Raw genomic sequence first — 17,816 nt, 5'->3', positions numbered from 1 at the left:
TCACAACTGGAAGACAAGTGAAGTGGCCCTCTATTGGGGCTTTTTGTAAGACCTGGGTAGAGTCCACTATAGGACTGAATACAGAGATAAGGAGTTTCTAAGATTTAATGCTGGAAAGGACCTTCTAGATCAATTGATCTATCCCCTTTGATTTACAGATGAAATCCCGAGATTTGGAGAAGCATAGATTTAAGTTATAAGGCATCTTTCAGGTTGTCTGGGTCACCTTTCTTATTTTAATTAAGTACATTGCCCAAGGTCGCTGAGGTAGTGATAAGTAATAAGGGGCCAAGACAAGTGTTCTTAGACAAAGTAGCCAAGGGTATAAAGCCTTCCCTGTCTTAAAAAAGGCTACAACTCCTAAAAGAGACAGAACTGTGAGTTTCTTCATCTCTTTCTCCCTCCGTGAACCTTGAATGAAGCCAGGGATTCCCTAAGGAGGTAAGGAAGGAATGCTTTCTATGCAGGGGGAACAGCCTATACAAATGTACAAAGTCTAGAGATGGAATCTTACATCTGAAGAACAGTAAGTAGGTAGTTTAGTTGCAGCATATAAAGCATAAATCTGCAGTAAGTCTGCAAAGATAGATTGATCTGAAATTGCAGAAGATTCTAAATGCTAAACAGAGGAATTTATATTTTCTCTTAGGAGCAAAAAAGATCCACTGGAATTTCTTGATCCAGAGAGAGTGACATGGCCAGGCTTATATTTTAATATCGATTTGTGTGGAGAATGGATTAGAAACTTGAAGCAGAAATATCAGTTAAGAGGCTATTGCAATAGTCCAGGAAAGAGGTGATAAGGGCCTGAACTAGGGTGCTGGCCGCATGAGTGGAGAGAAAGGGATAGATGAAAGAAATGTGGTGGTAGGACTGACAAGATTTGATAACTGAGTAGCAAGTGATTTTGAGGTTGCAAATCTGGGTGATGGCAAGGATGGTGATGCTCTCAATGATAATAAGGAAATTAGAACTGAGGGAGGATTGGGGGAGCGGAAATGAGTTCTTTTTGGATGTGTTGAGCTTAAGACGTCTATGGAACATGCAGTTAAAAATATCCAATTCAGCTAGCGCTGAAAGATTGGAGCTCAGGCGAGAAACAGGGCTGGATAAATAGGATGGACATATCATCTGCATAGAGATGATAGTTTAACCTATGAAAGGCTCTAGAGAGGAGGGCCCAGGTCAAAGGCCTGGAGTCTACCCATACATTAGGAGTAGGATATTGATCATGATCTAACAAAGGAGAATAACAAAGATTGCTGGAGGAGAATCAGAAAAGAGTAAAGTAGTGAAAACCCATGGAGGAGAGCTAATGGCAATGAGATTTCAAACCCAGACACTTATTCCACATTCAGCACTCTTTTAACTATAAAACAGAGAGAAATATGAAAAACTCTGATCCATTTTTTTTTTTTTTGCCAGAACTGAGATCACTGATTTAAAGTCTGAAATATACTCCCAAAGCTCACATAGCAGAGAAGGGAAGTTAAAAACTCTTAAAAAGGTTAAGTGACATACCAAAGGTCATATAGTTATTCTGAGTAATAGAGCCTTAGATTAAGCAGAATCCTAGCCCAAGAACCCCTATTCTTTTCACTGTGGTATGGAGGAAAGGGTACTGGATCTGGAGTCAGAGCACCTGGGTTCAAATGCTGCCTTTGTGATCTTATTCCCTGTGTGATCTTAGCTAGTCATTTAACTACTCTAGGGCTGTTTCCTCTTTTCTAAAATGAAGGGTTAGATTAGATGGCCTCTAAAGTCCCTTTCAGCTCAATCTATAATCCTAGGCAACTCTTTAGGTCTCATTTCCCCAACTATAAAATGAGGGGGTTAGTTAGACTTTCCAGCTCCAAATATATGATCCTGTGAACCTCTTTGAGCCTCATTTCCTCATCTATAAAATTAAGGGGTTGTACCAGACGGCCTCCAAGATCCTTCCCAGCTCCAAATCTATGATTCTATGATCTCTACATTATGGAGTCAGTCTCCCGTTGGGCTTCCTAAGTCAAGAGAGACTACATTCTCTCCATCACTATTCTACCTTGTCCCAACTCATTAAAAGTGTAAGAAAATATACTTAATATGAATGTATAAGTAGAGCCTATATCAGATTACACGCTGTCTTGGGGAGGGGGAGAAAACTGAAAACTCAAAATCTTCTGGAAGTGAATGTTGAAAACTAAAAATAATATAAATTATTTTTAAAAAGGGGAAAAAAGTGTAAGAAGAAATTGGGAAAAAAGGAAATCAGAAAGGAAGGAAGAATAGATAAAAGAAAAGAAGGAAAGGAAAAAGGAAATAAAGAAAGGAGAAAGGAAGGAAAAAGGAAGGAGAAAGAAAAAGTGAAAGGAGAAAGGAAGGTGAAAGGAAGGAAGCAAGAAAAAAGGAAGGGAGGGAATAAGGGAAGGAAGGAGGAAGGAAAAGAGGGAGGAAGAAAGAGAAAAGGAAAAACCAGAAGAAAGAAAGAGCAAAAGGAAGAAAGGATGGAATGCATAAGAAAAAGGAAGAGAGAAAAGGGGAAGGAAGGAGGGCGGGCGGGCGGGTTCCTTCGGTAGCTGGAGAGCAGCTCCACAGCAGGCTCTCTCTCACTGCCTTGGGGTTAGGGGGCAGGGAACGAAAGTGGAACCTGGGATCCGACTCCTGCCAGAGGGAGTTAGGTTAGAACGCGCGTGCGCAGGCGGGCGCCGCCCGGGCCGCCAATCCCGGCGCTCCCGGCAGAGGGAGCTGTGCGCCGGCCTCCTCTCCCGCTAGGCCCCGCCCGCCTCCCTCTTGCTTCGCCTGGGAGGGGCTCCCGGCTCAGTCCGACAGCTGCTTCCTGCCCCGACAGGCTGGCCGCTCACTGACGCTCGCTCGTTCCGCTCCCGGTGTTCCCGAGCCGACCCGTGCAAGGAAGCCTCCCCGCGCAGTGCTGCGCCCGCCGCCACCCGCCCCGCATCCCAGCTCCACAGGGAGGGCCTTGTCCGCAGCCTCTGGCCGCGTCCCGCCTGCCCACCACTCCCCGGCCATGCTGTCCTTCCAGTACCCCGACGTGTACCGCGACGAGACCGTGGTGAGTGCGGCCCCTGGACCCCGGCCCCGCCGAGCCCCGCCGAGGCGGGTGAGGGGGGCATTCATTCCCGGGCGACGGCTCGAGGCTGCCATGCCGCCCCCTCCACTTTCTGCCCGTCCTCCTGCTCTTCCTCCTCCAGCCCCCCGCCCTCGTCCCCATCCGCCCCTTCCTCGTGCCTTTTGTTTGCGAGGAAACGTGCCAGGGCCCCCGGGCCGGGGGCGGTCTGCAAACCGGCTCTGGCTCCTGGGGAGCTCTGGGGCCCCGCGCCTCACCGCCTCCCGGTGAGGCCGAGCGTTGGGTCGGAGGGGATCCGTGGCCCATTTCCTAAAAGCGCAGGGGTCAAGGCCAAGGTGGGAGTCGGGGAGGTCACTGTCCCGGGAGGGCGCGGGGACTCAATAAGCAGCTGCTCCTGCTTTGGAGGTTAGCAAAGGAGCTCGCCTAAATGTGTGGAGAAAGTGTGGTTTTGAACAGTTGTAAAAGCGTGTGCGTGCGTGTGTGCGTGTGCGCGCGCGTGTGTGTGTATATGTGTATGAAATAGACTGCTAGATTTTAATCAGTTTAAAAAAAAAATGCAGACCTCTTCAATTTCAAAGTATAAATTCGGGCCCCTCGCTGAAGTTTTCCCAAATAAGAGGGACAGGAGAGAGAAAGCGATTTCTCTTCCCCCTTTCCTCCTCCTCCCCCCTTTTCTCCCCCTCTTCCTCCTCAACCCCTCACTTTCTCCTCTACTCTTTCCCCTCCCCCCCAATGAGGGGTCTGTTTTCCAAAGTGGAAAGGCTCACAGCCCTACTCTGAGTGAAATTAGGGGGTTGCATTTTGAGATTCCTCTCACCTTCCCTGGAAGGATTTGGCATTTTAGGTTTGGATTGGGTCCACAAGTTGTGTAGCACACTGTGGAAGCGAGACTAGGGTAGTTTTGGCTAAAGCTGTCAATCTAGTCCAATCCAAAAAGCATTTTTTTCCGCACCTCCATTTGCAAGGTTCCAAGCTAGGTGGGGGGGTGGATAAAAACAATGCAAAAACTAGTTTCTTCCTCCAAAGAGTTTACATTCTACTGGGATGATAAAACAAATAGGTGTATACTGATAATTCAGGAGGGAAGAGAAGATGCTAACAGTTGAATCAGAATCACTATTATTTGGCATTGGGTTTTATAAGTTCACTTTAAGTGATATGAGTAGCCAAATATACCTTTTGAGTTTTCAAATTTTCTTTGAGTCATTTGATGTGAGTCTTCCACTTTAAAGAAAATCTTGCTTTATTGTGGTTGAAAGTGTGCTCATATTTTAAAAATAGCTTAATATATGTTTATATTTAAAATAATGTTTTCAGGTGGCTCTTACACATTCAGAAACTTGTTTGAACAGTGGTCATTTAGTGACCTTGTTTTGGCAAGTTTCTTGACTGATTTTTTTTTAACTTGACCTAATGTTATAATAATCCAAAGAAAGCTGCAATACTGGAATTCTAATTAGTGTTTTCTTTTCCTAAGGAAGTGGAGTTGTCTTATGAAGTGGAGTTGTCTTATGAAGTGTACTTCTGTTGGTATCCAGGTGTGCCTTCCACTTTCCTAAGTGGCTAAGTCCCTGGGTCTGATTCCAGTCTCCTTCCTTGGTGACTTTGGCCATAACATGTTCAGTGTTTGTATTTTTTTAATCTACTATATTAAGTATTATGAATTAATTCAGGAATCATTTCTTGAGCTGAAGTACAGAAGAGAGAATACAACAAATATGATCCTTGCCAAGAATATAGAATTAGGTAGAGGACATATAAGGAAGCAATGGAAAGATCAGCAGTTTATTCAATATGGGGAACTCATTGTGTGGAAACTCTTCACCCACACATATTATAATCTGTTTATGATTTAATTGAGAAATTCTAGGAGGTTACCTGAGAAACAGAGGTAACGTGACTTGCTTAGCGCCAACTTAGAGCTTGAAAAAACTCTTAAAAGTAATCTGGTCCAACACTTTACTTCCAAGATCTTTTTCCCACTCTAGATGATGAAACAGACTCAGAGAAATTATAACTTTATCCAAGTTACCTAAATGGTAAATGACAGAGGTATGATTTGAACTTAGATCTTGTAACTCCAAAGCCATTCTACTTTTCACCACATCATACTATGTACAGTAGTCTGTAAATATCAGAGGAAGATTTGAACTCAGATTTTCCAGACTCTAAGCGCAAGACTCCTATCCACAATGCCAGACCAAACATGAATGTAATAGAGGAGAGTGTAATAAGTGCATGATAAGTACCAAGTTCTGTGAGTTCAGAGGAGGGAGAAAGAATCTTTTATGGGAAGATTAGGGAAGGTTTCATGGATTCGGTGGCATTTGAGTGGGGCCTTGAATTTCAGCATTTGGGAATGTCTGGGTAGAGTGGCAGGAAGAGATCTTTCAGTAGGTAGAACATAGCGATAGTGGGAGAGAGAAGGTTCTTGGTACTTGTGGATGATGTATCTTCATAGTAATTTATAATGTAATTATATATCATTATATAAGTGCCTCCCCAGCCTGGAATTTAAAGTCTTCAACAGTCTGGCTCCAACCTACTTTTCCATCCTCATTTCCTAGTCATCATCATGTGTTTCATGTTCCAGCCAGAATGTCCCATTAGCTATTCCTTGCTCTCCACTTGCCTTCCTACATGTATGCATTTGTACCACTTGTCACCCTATACTAGAATACATTACCTCTTCACCTCCATCTGTTGAAATCTTTCACTTTTTTCAAAGTCGAACTCAGTGACCACCTCTTATGAAGCTTTCCTTTATCTTTTCCTGGCTAAAAGTATTTTTTCTCTCCTCAGATTTTCTTAAGAGTATTTTGGATAGACTTCTCTTTTGCCTGTATTATAGTATACCTTCTTTGTGTACTTGGTATATCTTCCCTGTTAAACTGTAAGCTTTTTGAGGCATCAGAGACTCTTTTGTTAGAGAGTCTTTTTTTTATCATGGTATATGTAACAATGCCCTGTATATAGTGATTAACAAATGTTTTATGATATTAAATTTGTATCCTCATTCTCAGTAGCTGAAAATATTTTTTATTTCTTTCAGGCTCACATCACTGTGAGAGTGTGGGCATAATGGATACCTTTTCACATGGAAACTGAGTCACTGGTGATTGGCCTTCAGTACTTCTGAATGCTCTTTTGAGTTTTGGCAATGCAGTGTCATCATCATTTTGCACAAGAATTTAGAATCATGATTTTAGAGATAAAAAGGATCCCAGGAATCATCTAATCCAAATTCCTCTGAGGTCCAAAGAATTGAAACAACTTGCCTAAAGTAACACAGGTTACCTTGTCAGAGCTGGAATCTGAACCCAGTTCTAACTGTCAATCTAAGTATGAATACCTAATTTTGCCTGGGTCTATCAAGTATAAATTGTAAACTTTCTAGGCACTTATAGTCTAAATTAGACAACACTTATGGAAGAAGTGGCAGCTAGGTAGTACAGTGGATAGAGTGTTTGACCTGGAATCAGGAAAACCTAAATTCAAATATGACTTCAGACACCTGATCAGCTGAGTGGCCTTAGGCAAGTCTATTAACTTCTGTGTACCTCAGTTTGCAAAATGAAGATAATAATAGCACCTACCTCCCAGGATTGTAATGATAAAATGAGATATTTATGTAATAATTTGCAAACTTTAAATTGCTATATAAATGCTATTGTTGTTATTATTAACATAAAAATACAGTCAAGATGATAAAATAAGTATCAAAGAATGAATTGGTACCAGAGATTTTTCTGGAAAAATTAGAATAAGCTTTATTCCAGGGTTTCTTTCAGGCCTCCACTCAAATCTCTATAAGAGGCCATTCACAGACCTCAATGCTAGTGCCTTCCTTCTGAGATTACCTCCAGTTTACTGATCTCCTCGAGGGTTCAGACTGTCTTTTGCTTTTCTTTATCTCCCCAGCACTTAGCACAGTGCCTGGTACATAGTAAGTGCTTAATAAATACTTGTTGACTTTAGAAGATGCATTTCCATACAGGGTGAGAAGCACTGGGCATTGAGAAAGTCAGTCTTTATCTTAGTTTCAACAGGCTTTTTTGGTGTAGAGGTGACCCTGGGTTCTCTCAGGCTATACCAGCCCCAGTCAAACACTGGTGGTTTGGTTTTATGTAGGTAGAGAGACTTTGAGTGCATCCAATGAATGATTCTGTTGCCTGAAAACTGGCCTAGTTAAATTCAGAGTCAACAATAATTTGGTGACAGTGTGATATTTTCAATGTAGCAATTCAAAGACCATTTCCTAAGATGTAGAAGAATAAAGATTTTTATTGGTGGAGTGGGTACCCCTCCCTCCCCCATTGATGAAATTACTATCTGGGAAGTATAAGAGTAAGTATCCCCTTACTAGATTATAAACTCTGTTTTATTTAATCTTTGTATTTCGTCTGCCCTGGATACCTATCATAGCCACTTAATAAATGTTTATTTAGTTGAATTAATTACATCACCAACACAGAATAGAATATCTTGTCCATACTTTGAGGATGTTATTGGGCCTATGGAATGCCAAAATTTAATTCTAGCTCCACTATTAAGTCGCTGTTTGATGCTGACCATAGCATTTCATTTTCAGTTTCTTTATAAGGATGCATCTATTAATATGAGTGCTTCCCATGGATATTTGTGGGTTAACTATTGCCCAGCATAAATAATAATAATAATGATGTCATTACATTAGAAGGCTTCTAAAGATTTCTAAAAGGAGACATGCAATTCAGCAAGCATTTATTATACACCTACTTTGTACCAGGGATTGTACTAAGCTCTGAGGATACATAGACAAAAATAAAAATAGCCATTTTGCTCAGGGAGCTTACCTTTTAACAAAACCCTTCCACTCCATCCTTGTCAAATCCCTTTTTTGTTCCACCAGGAACTGTTCCAAACTTTGTCTTAACTCTTTGACATTCCCCTGTTTCCCTTTCCTTCACTGCTAAATTTCCTGAAAAACATGTTTATACCCGGTTCTTCCACTTCCTTATTACCATTCCCTCCAGTCTGACTTTTGCACCCATTATTCTGCTACTGAAATTGTTCTCTTCCAAAGATGATTAATGATTTTATCACCAAATGTAGTGGTTTGGTTTTTTTCCAAAGTCTTTATTCTCCTTTAATACTTCATGAGGGTCTACTGAAATCTCTCTTTTCCTTTACTTTTAGCATATCACACACCCCCTTGGTTCTCTTTTATCTCTAAGTATTCCTTTTCTCTCTTAGTTGGCTCTTTGTCTTCTCACTCATCCCTTAAAATGGATCTTCTACAAGGGTCTTTCCATGGCCTTTTCTCTACATACTCTTCCTTAGTAATCTCCAGGCCTTTAGCTACCATAACTATGCAAGTAACTCTAGAATTTACAGTCCTGACTTCTCTTCTGAGCTCTATACCCACATCTCCAATATCTTCTAAGATGTCCCACTGTAACCTCAAACTCATCATGTCTAAAACAAGGTCCCTTTAAAGTTGCTCTTTTGACATCACGATTTTTTTTTTTAAAGAATGGATTCCTCTTATCTCCCTTAGGATGGTAGAAGTTCAGGGGCTACTCATATTCATACAGAAACTTTGACCTCTGCAGCTTTGGCCAGTTCACCTCTCTATAGGCAAACCTGTTTTTCTCCCCTATCCCCACTTCATGAAGGTTTTCATATTAATGCTGTTGTTTATCCTTCATTCTCAAAGAGGACCATGGCATCAGGAAGGTGCTTAATGCTGAACTTAGTGTGGACATTTGATTGGTTTAGTCGACTGCAGCCAGAGCTCCCAAGCACAAGAAAGTCACTAGCCTTAGAAATACTGGTAGCAGGGATTATAGGTGAATGCTATTACATCTGGCTTTCATTATTTTCCTCAATGCTAGCTTCATTTTCCTCTTTCTACAGTTACAACCTTGGGGCTGTTCTTGACTCATTCTTTATCCTTAACTCATATCCATTCAGCATCTGGCAGCTGGCAGCATCTTTCTCATCTGTGACTTCCTGTCTTTTCTCACTGCCACCACCATACTTCAGGCCCTTATTACTACCAACTTGTACTGTTATAATAGCTTCCTAACAGGTCCTTCCTTGCTTCATTCCATCTCTTACAGTCTCTCTTTTTTTTTTTTCATTTCACTGTTAGGTTAATCTTTTTCATGTAGAGGTCTAGTCACGTGTTGTCCCACCACCAGTTTTACTCATATGCTATTCATTGAAGTAATGTTTTTTAGAGAGTGCCTTAGAAATGTTTGAAAAGCATCCTGAATTAGAAATTAGGAACCTTGAATTCTAGTGTATGTTCTGATACTAATTCTGTTAACCTTGCAGGATTTCATTTCTCTAAAAGATGAAGGGATTGGAACTAAGTAAATTCAAATGTTTTTGCAAGCTCCAGACTTCTTTATGCCATGGTTTCTTCCACAGTGAACTGCCAAGTAAAATTTTTAAAAATAAAAATTCTTAATTAAAAGATTTTGTTTTTGTTTTTTGTTTTTTTTGCTATAAGTATAAGGTATGTAGATTTTGCCAGGCGTATTGAGAGGAAAGAGCGCAGTTGCGTAGAGGATAGAGGGCTAGCCTTGGAGTCAGGAAGACGTGCTTCTGATATATATTATGTCATCCTGCTAACGTCATTTTACCACTTAGTCTCAGGCAAATCTCATAAGAATAGAAATATTAGTAATCTCATAGAAATGTTACTGTTCTTAATCAGTAGAGGAATCAGCCAAGCATTTATTAAAGTTACACTATGTGCCAGACTCTGTGCTAAGCACTGGGGATACAAAAACTATACCATTTCTGCCCTCGGCAAGCTTACATTTTAACAGGGGAGAGAACATTTATATCTATGTATGTAAGTATATACAAGATAAATGTATAGGTATAGAAAAACAGATAAAGCAGATACAAGGTATAGCTGTGGAGACTGGGAAAGGCTTCATGCAGAAGGAGATATGTCTTAATTGTTGAAGAAACCCAGAGATTTCAAGAAACAGAGTTGAGAAAGGAGAGTGTTGGAGTCCTGGGGGACAGTCATTGCAAAGACATAGGGAGGAGAGGTTGAGAATAGGTACAGCAAGTAGGCCAGTATATCTAGACTGTACAATGTGCAGTGGAAGGGAATGATGTGTTCGAATGCTAAAAGGGTAGGATGCAGCCAGGTTGTGAAGAGCTTTAAATGCCAGGGAGGAGTTTATATTTGAGCCTATAGTCAATATGGAGCTACTGAGAATTATTAAGGAGTGAGGGGGTACTGACATGGTCAGTTGTACTCTAGCAAAATTACTTTTGCTGCAGTATGTAGTGCGTTGGAGTGGGAAGAAGTTTGAAGCAGGGAAACTAATTAGGATGGTATTGCATTAATTCATATGAGAGGTGATAAGGGCCTGAACTAAGGTTGTAAATATATGGATGGAGAAGAGAGGCATAGGAGAGCAGCGTTGTAGAGATAGAAATGGGAAATTTTGGCACCTGAGGGGTGAGGGAGAATAAGGAGTCAAGGATGACACTAAGGTTGTAATCCTTGGTAGCTAGAAAGATGGTGAGACCCTTAGCAGTAGTCATCAGTAAATTTAAAAGACTTTACCACAAATCATATATTACTTATGTAGTTTCTATAACTGAAGTTCACTGTAGTAGTTAGGGTTTGTCCCTTCTCCCTTCCCTTCCTCACAAAATTAAGGAAGAAAATATGAATTAATATAAAAATTAGCTTCAATAAAGGATTAAAAAGGTCTTAAAAGCTCCTGTTAGCTTCTCTGACACCCAGCAATGTGAGTGTGGTACAGGTTTTAATCTCTTCTTTATTTCTTATCTACTGATTGTCTAATGAGAGCGTGATTTTCCATGATTAGATCAATGCTGATTATCACAAAATATCCTTGCTTTAAATGTTCTCGTAGTCCATTTATATATTTTTGTGCTTTTCGGGAGCAGTTGTGGACGTAAGAAGACCCTCTGTGGAAAGCCTGATAGAGCAACATGCCCTCTTGTTAGATGTGAGACAAAACCTGCTGCTGATAGAGGAGGTTTTGTCACTCTTCTAATAGTGATCCATTTTGCTGAACAGGTGGGACCCAGTGTGCCATTTTGGTGAGGTATGATTCTGACAGCGTGGTGGCTTGCTCTTCGTGTTCTGGGGTAGGCACTAGCCATCAGCTCAAGGTCAAACAGCTTTGTAGAGGCAGTGGTCCCAGGACTACTGCCAGATTCACAGTGTGCTGTGGTGAAAGCAGGTTCCAGAAGCTTCTCCCAACCTGGTGACATGATTACTGACTAGCAGCCAAGCTTAACATTTTTCAAGCATCACTGACACTGCCTAGTTGTTCTTTTGGGGAAAGAGAGAGAGAGAGAGTGAGTGTGTGTGTGTGTGTTTTTTTTTTGGATGAGTGAATGTTTCTTTCTCAGAGTTCTAAAACAAAAGATGTGAGCCAGGTGAAACAGTTGTTCACATGCCAACCAGCCTCCCCTCAATGAACTGAAGCCCTGTTGGAAAAGTAAGAAATGTTCATGGAGACTGTGTTGGAAAGAAATGATCCTTTCAAAGTGGTGTAAGCTGGAGAGAGTTTCTAATTTTTTTATTTTTATTTTTTTTTTTACTGCCTTTAGGCATCATCTGCTAATATCCAGAAGGTTATATAGATGTTAGATCCCCATTACTCTTAAGAGTTTCTCTCATTTCCTCTTAGATAATAGTCTGAATGGGTAGTGTTTGGATGGCTTTTTTTTTTTTTTTAAAGAAAACACTTTACAGCTTCTACACAGAGGCTCAAGTCTCTGAAATATTCTTCCACTGGATGAATTAGATTTTTCAGTTGGTGCCAAGAAAAAATGTGCCAGTGAACCAGCAGTTCGTGGCAACTTTTGTTTTCCTGTGTTTTAAGCTCATTTTTTAGAAACCTGATTACATGACATAATGTGGGCAAGTTTCCTTGCCATATAAGTCATTAATAAGCATGAAATGAAGAACAATAAAGTATGTCTGTGTGTGTTCATAAGTGTGTCCCACCTACCCCATCTCCACCCCTAGCCACTCTCCTCCTTGTATTGTATAACTGTGTACCTATTCAAGGAGGAAAGGTTTTTCCCTTTCATTAGCACAGCAGAAGGTTTTTCTATTGCATTGTCCTGCCCAACCATTTTCTGTTCTGACAGTTTGTCTCTCTTCTCTGAACATTCCCTACCTCCCACCCTTGTCCCCGGCTGCCTTAACATCTTTCAGAAGCTGCCAAATCTGTCTTCGTGTGCTAATCAGCCAAAAGAGTAGCCATTGAGTTGATGGAGGCATTCTATCTCTCTTTTCACAGGCCTTTCGTACAAATTTCCTCACATAATCACATCTCTAGGAAAACTTCCTGTGAAGCAGTCACTAATTATTTCATGCTTTATTATGTTTGTTTGCAGGTACAAGATTACCATGGGTCTAAGATCTGTGACCCCTATGTTTGGCTTGAAGACCCAGATAGTGAACAAACAAAGGTAATTGATGATATTTAAAGACGAGATCACCTTGAAAAACATGAATCGACTTTGGAGCTAGTGGCTAAGCCTTGGCATAAGAAATTCATATTCCTTTTTTGTATCTTTCTTTTTTCCTTCTTTACCTTTCCTATCTTTTCTGGTTCCCATTTTAGGAGTCTTTGAGCACCTGGCCAGTAGAGACATATGTAAATGAGGTTAACCTGACTAACATATTAAGATATAATCCTCAATCTCTCATCTGAATTATTCCAGTAACTCAGCAATGTTAAATTATGCCAGTATTAGTGATTATTTGTAGGCTTGTGTGTGTCTGAGTGTGTATCCTTAGTTTTTCCTTTACATTTAATGTGTTGCTCCAGTGAGAGATAAACTGAGATGCTTTCTCATGGATGAACCCTTATCATTAAAGCTATAATGAATATGGGACTGAAAGTAACAGGCAACTTGGGGTTGACTGTTACAAGTTGCAAAAACCAATGGAATCAACAGTTAAAAATATTATTTCTAGCTTTTCTTCTGAGTATTTATAAGAAAATATTTAGCAAAAGATAAAATGAAGTCACCAGGCAGGGAAGCTAGAATTCTGATGAACTCTCAGAAACATTGAATCTGCATTATTCTTCTTGTATTTGAAAGGCAAACTCAAAAAACCATTTTTCCTAATGTCATTTTATATATGCAAGTAATATTAAGATTGCTTGGAGTTCTAAGTGGACCATTCTTCCTTTTTTTTTTTCGGTTAGGCAATGGAGTTAAGTGACTTGCACAGGGTCACACAGCTAATAAGTGTTATGTGTCTGAGGCTGGATTTGAACTCAGATCCTCCTGACTCCAAGGCCAGAGCTCTATCCACTGTGCCACCTATCTGCCCCTAAGTGCACCATTCTTTTGAAAATTTTTAGCTCAGAGGGAGAAAATGAAGGCATTCTTCATTTTCATTACAGGATGCTGCAAAACAGCTAAAGTTTTTTCCCAGTGGATATTTTAGCACAATCCAGTCTATCTGTTGCGTTGTTGCTATGAGATACTCATAGTAGCATCTGAATAACATTAATAGATTTCATCAATAACTTGAAAAAACCTACCCCATTCTATTTTTCTTTGTGTAGAGCAAATAAAAAATGGAATAGGCATAGTGGACATGCGAAAGACCATGTCTCTTTTGCCCTTATGTTGACTTAATGTGTTTTATGCATGTTTGTGGACTAAATATTTTCAAGCTGTAAGTTCATGGGCCCAGATCCTGGACTATGGCTTGGTCAGTATGGACACTTCAGCCCATATTAGCCCCAGAACCACTCTCTTCATGGGCTGAGCCAGATTCATTTTAATTGAGAATCTCCTCTTGGGGACAAGACTGAAACCACTTACAGACTTAGGAGGAAATTTAGGTATAAGGTGACTTAGCTGTATTATTACCAGGAATAACCTATATTTACTAAGTGCTTTAAGTTTTATGGAGTGCTTTCCACAAAACAATTCGGTGACATTACCTATTCAAGGATTATCTCCATTTGGCATATTATTATACTGACTTTCATGGGGTTCAGTGACTTTGGAAGGTTTTATAGTTATTGTCAGAACCAGGATTCAAACCTACATCTCCAGACCTCATTCAAGTCTGGTTCTCCTAGACCCTTTTTTCCCAATTTACAGATGAGAGAACTGAGGCTCCAAGAAGAGGAGTGACTTCTCTGATATCACCAAACCAGGGCTAGGACAGAGGTCTTGGTTCTTTGCCATGCCCAACATAGTGTCTTTTTCTGTAAATAGGAGTTTAGCTGAACGGGTATAAGCTTACTGGGATCTGGTGCAATAAAGCTTATTAAGACTAAAGAAGTTTTGCTTTTTAAAAAATGAAGAAAATTTATTCCTCCAGCAAGCAATAATCAAGTGCCTACTATGTGCCACATGCTGTGCTTGGTGCTGGACATCAGCCAGTAACATGAAGTCTTTCCCACTGCGTAGTTGAAAAGTTCAGGCAAAAATGTGTTAGAAGGTGGAGAATCTTCACGTCCTCTAAGCACAAAGAAAAATCTCCCTTCAAGTCTATTACTGGTGTCAGTAAAAAAAAAAAAATTAAATGAATAGGGTTTTTTGTCACTGAATTCTGAGAACCAAAATACTTAGGTAGTAGGATTTTTAATTTGAGTTGTCTAGCTTAGACAATGTCTAACATTTCCAGAATAAAGGAAAGCTTTGGCCTCAAAAGACAGTGGAAACATGAAGCCTGATTCACCAAGAACTTGTCCATGTTATCATCAGTTTGCCTTTGGCAAAGTTGAACATCAGAGTAACATTGGGATTTTCCCAGGGTCAGACATCTGTTCCAGCTACGAAATCATTGGCCATCCCACTCCTCCCACTCACCAGCAACACCACTGAGCATGAGAGGCTCTTAATAAATGGTTGTTAAAAAGAATAATAGCTAGTAGTGCATTTATAGAGGACTTTAAAGCACTTTATACACATTATCTCATTAGTTTCTTACCACTCCTCTGTGGACTAGATGTTATAGGTATTCTTATCCCTATTTTGCAAATGATGAAACTGAGACTCAGAGAGGTTAAGTAACTTGCCAGTGTATGGCCAATAAGTGTCATAGATAGATTGAGGACTCAGGTTTTTTCTTGGTCCAGGCACAATACTTGTTCTACTATATTATGCTACCTCTGATCATAAATCTCTCAGTTACCAGCTAGGTCTTGGTATTTCTAAAGAGAGGAATGCCCTATCAGCCTTGTAGCATGGGAAGCTTGAGATTAATGGGTGACTGAATTACTTCTCCCCTTCCCATTTCCCAACCCCCAACCCCTGATAATCACCATTTTTCCTTCCTTTGACATTTACATGCTTCCTTCCTTCTTGAGGGGGTATGTGATCTGATGAGAAGAATCCTGAACTTAGAGTCACCACGCTTGTGTTCAAGTATTGGTTTTATTACTTTAGTAGTTATGAACCTGGACAAGGTGATTAACTTCTCTAAGATTCAAGTAACAAATATTTAAAAAATAATAATCTGTCCCTCCTACTATCCTTTGCCCGTACTGAGCAAATTAAAAAAACAAACAAACAAAAAAAGAAATCATTAATCCCCAAATAAATTCTTCAGTATATTTCTATTTGGTACATTAAAACAAATCCCCACGTTAGCCATGTCCAAAAACGTATATATCTTTCTCCACTTTTAAGTTTATCGTGTTATGTTAGGAGGTGAGTGGTATGTTTCCTCTTCATTCTTTTGAACTCATGGTTTATTAGTTCATTGATCATAGTTCTAAAGCCTTTCAAAGTTGTTTTTCTCATTAATGTTCTTATTGTATAAATCATTCTGCTAATTCTGTTCACCTTGCTCAGCATCATTAAGATTTCCTCTGAAATTGTCTATTTCATCATTTCTTAGAGCATAATAGCAGTCCTTTACGTTTATCTACCCAATAGGAGGGCACGACTTTAGTTTTCAATTTTTGGGCTGCCACAAAAAGAGCTGCTATAAATATATTTGTACATATAGATCGTTTTCCTCTTTCTTCTGTTTCTTTGGGGTAAAGTCCTAGCAGTGTTATATCTGGGTCAAAGGATGTGCAAAGATTAGTGCCTCTGAACGTGGTGCTTTCCAGAATGGATGAACCATTTATAGCTCCACCAAGATTGGTGCTAGTGTATCTGTTTTCCCATAGCTCCTTTTATTCTTTTTGTTGTTTTATTCTTTTGTGTTCTGATAGGTCCTCTTCTCTAAAAATGAAATATTTTAACTACCTGTCTTTCAGAGTTGTTATGAGGAAAGTATTTTGTCAATCATACAGTGCTTTACAGATGTTGGCAGTTTTCATTTCCTGATCAGCTTCCTTCTTATTCCTCTATTATTAACTTCTTTTGACTATTACCCCTACTTAGGTTTTCATGCCAATCTATTTCAGCTCCATTCTTCTCCGTTTCAGTTTTCCCCTCTGCTACCCCAATCCTGCATTTCCTGTCAAACCTCTTTTGTGAGTAAACTTACCTTTATTCACATTCTTTCTTACATGGATTCTATCAACTGCTTTGCTTTAAAGCCAAATATCATATGATTCGGAGTTAGAAGCTACCTTAGCTTAGAAATCACCCAGGACATGGGTGTTTTTTTGTGTGTGTGTGTTAATGACCCCATTGGCAGTTTGTGAAGTCTGTGGATCCATTCTCAGAATAATATTTGTTGCCTACGTTCATAATTGAAGAAAATTCTAAATTTCAGTTAGAGGTTAATGAAAATAAAGTTGTCATTTTTTCCCCTGTCCAACTTTATGGACACCTTGAAATCTATCCTTGGACCTTAGATTAAGAACCCCTGATCTGTGTTGAGGAAATTGAGACTCAGAGAGGTGAATTATGGTCACATAGGTATAAATAGCAGAGATAAGTTTCAAACTAATAAATACCATACTCTTTCCTTTATACTACAACTCTCTGACTTTACCCAGATAACACCATAACTCCTGAGGTCCTCTCCAGTGGAAAGTTTTTTCCCCTTTGATCTTTTTGCCTCAATAAGAGATAAGGTGGGGCTAGTCTATTCCTTTCTATTGCCACTTCTAAACCAGAGATGTGCCATTGTCTCTTGTCTTCTTATGTCTTTATTTAAAATAATTTTTATTATAATATTTTGTTTTTATATCACCTATGTTTTCCAATGTATCCCTTCCCTCCTTTCCCTCTTGAAGAGAGTCATCCCTTATGAAAACAAATAAAAGAAGGGGAAAAAAAACTCAGTTTGAAGCTAACATATTAAAAAAATCTGACATCATATGTAGAACCTTTTTTTTTTTTTTATCAGAAGTATTATCATCTTGCCAGTCACTTGACTTGAAGTATTTCTTCCCTTTATCCAGTCAGTTAGTGAATCAATTATTCGTTAAGGTACTGAGCTGGGGATACAAAGAAAGGTTAAAAAAAAAAAAAAACAGTTCCTCCACTCAAGGAGCTCACAGACTAATTAGGTAGTCATCTAAGTCCTATTGATTCCTCTTTTATAATATTTCTTGTACAATGGAAAGAATACTAGCGCTGGAGCCAGAGGACCTGGAATCAAAGCCTACCTCTTATGCTTAGCACCTGTATGACTTTGGACAAGTCAGTTATCCTTTATGGGCCCCAGTTTCCTCGTTTATAAAATGTGGCATTTGAACTAGATTACCTATGAGGTCACTTCTGGCTCTAAATGTGTGTTCTATAAACCTTTTCATTATCAGTCCTTCATTATAGTCTAGGCTTTCATCACTTCATGCTTGGACTACTG

The 17,816-nt window shown here is 39.7% G+C and overlaps 1 protein-coding gene across 1 annotated transcript in view; it reads left to right on the top strand.

Annotated features, from left to right (window-relative positions):
* Positions 1 to 2,876: 2,876 nt before the first annotated feature.
* The window catches only part of PREP (prolyl endopeptidase), a 157,654-nt gene continuing 142,714 nt past the window's right edge, over positions 2,877 to 17,816 (top strand). Inside the window, exons 1-2 of the mRNA XM_027855254.1 lie at positions 2,877 to 3,052; positions 12,464 to 12,538. Coding sequence (XP_027711055.1) covers positions 3,008 to 3,052; positions 12,464 to 12,538 — 120 coding nt within the window. The 5' untranslated portion in view covers positions 2,877 to 3,007. The remainder of the gene's footprint in view (positions 3,053 to 12,463; positions 12,539 to 17,816) is intronic.

This window comes from Vombatus ursinus, unplaced genomic scaffold, assembly GCF_900497805.2.
Source record: "Vombatus ursinus unplaced genomic scaffold, bare-nosed wombat genome assembly UNPS02000582.1, whole genome shotgun sequence".
NCBI lineage: Eukaryota > Metazoa > Chordata > Mammalia > Diprotodontia > Vombatidae > Vombatus > Vombatus ursinus.
Note: the sequence above shows the minus strand (reverse complement) of the source record. Positions and strands in the feature narration are given on the sequence as shown.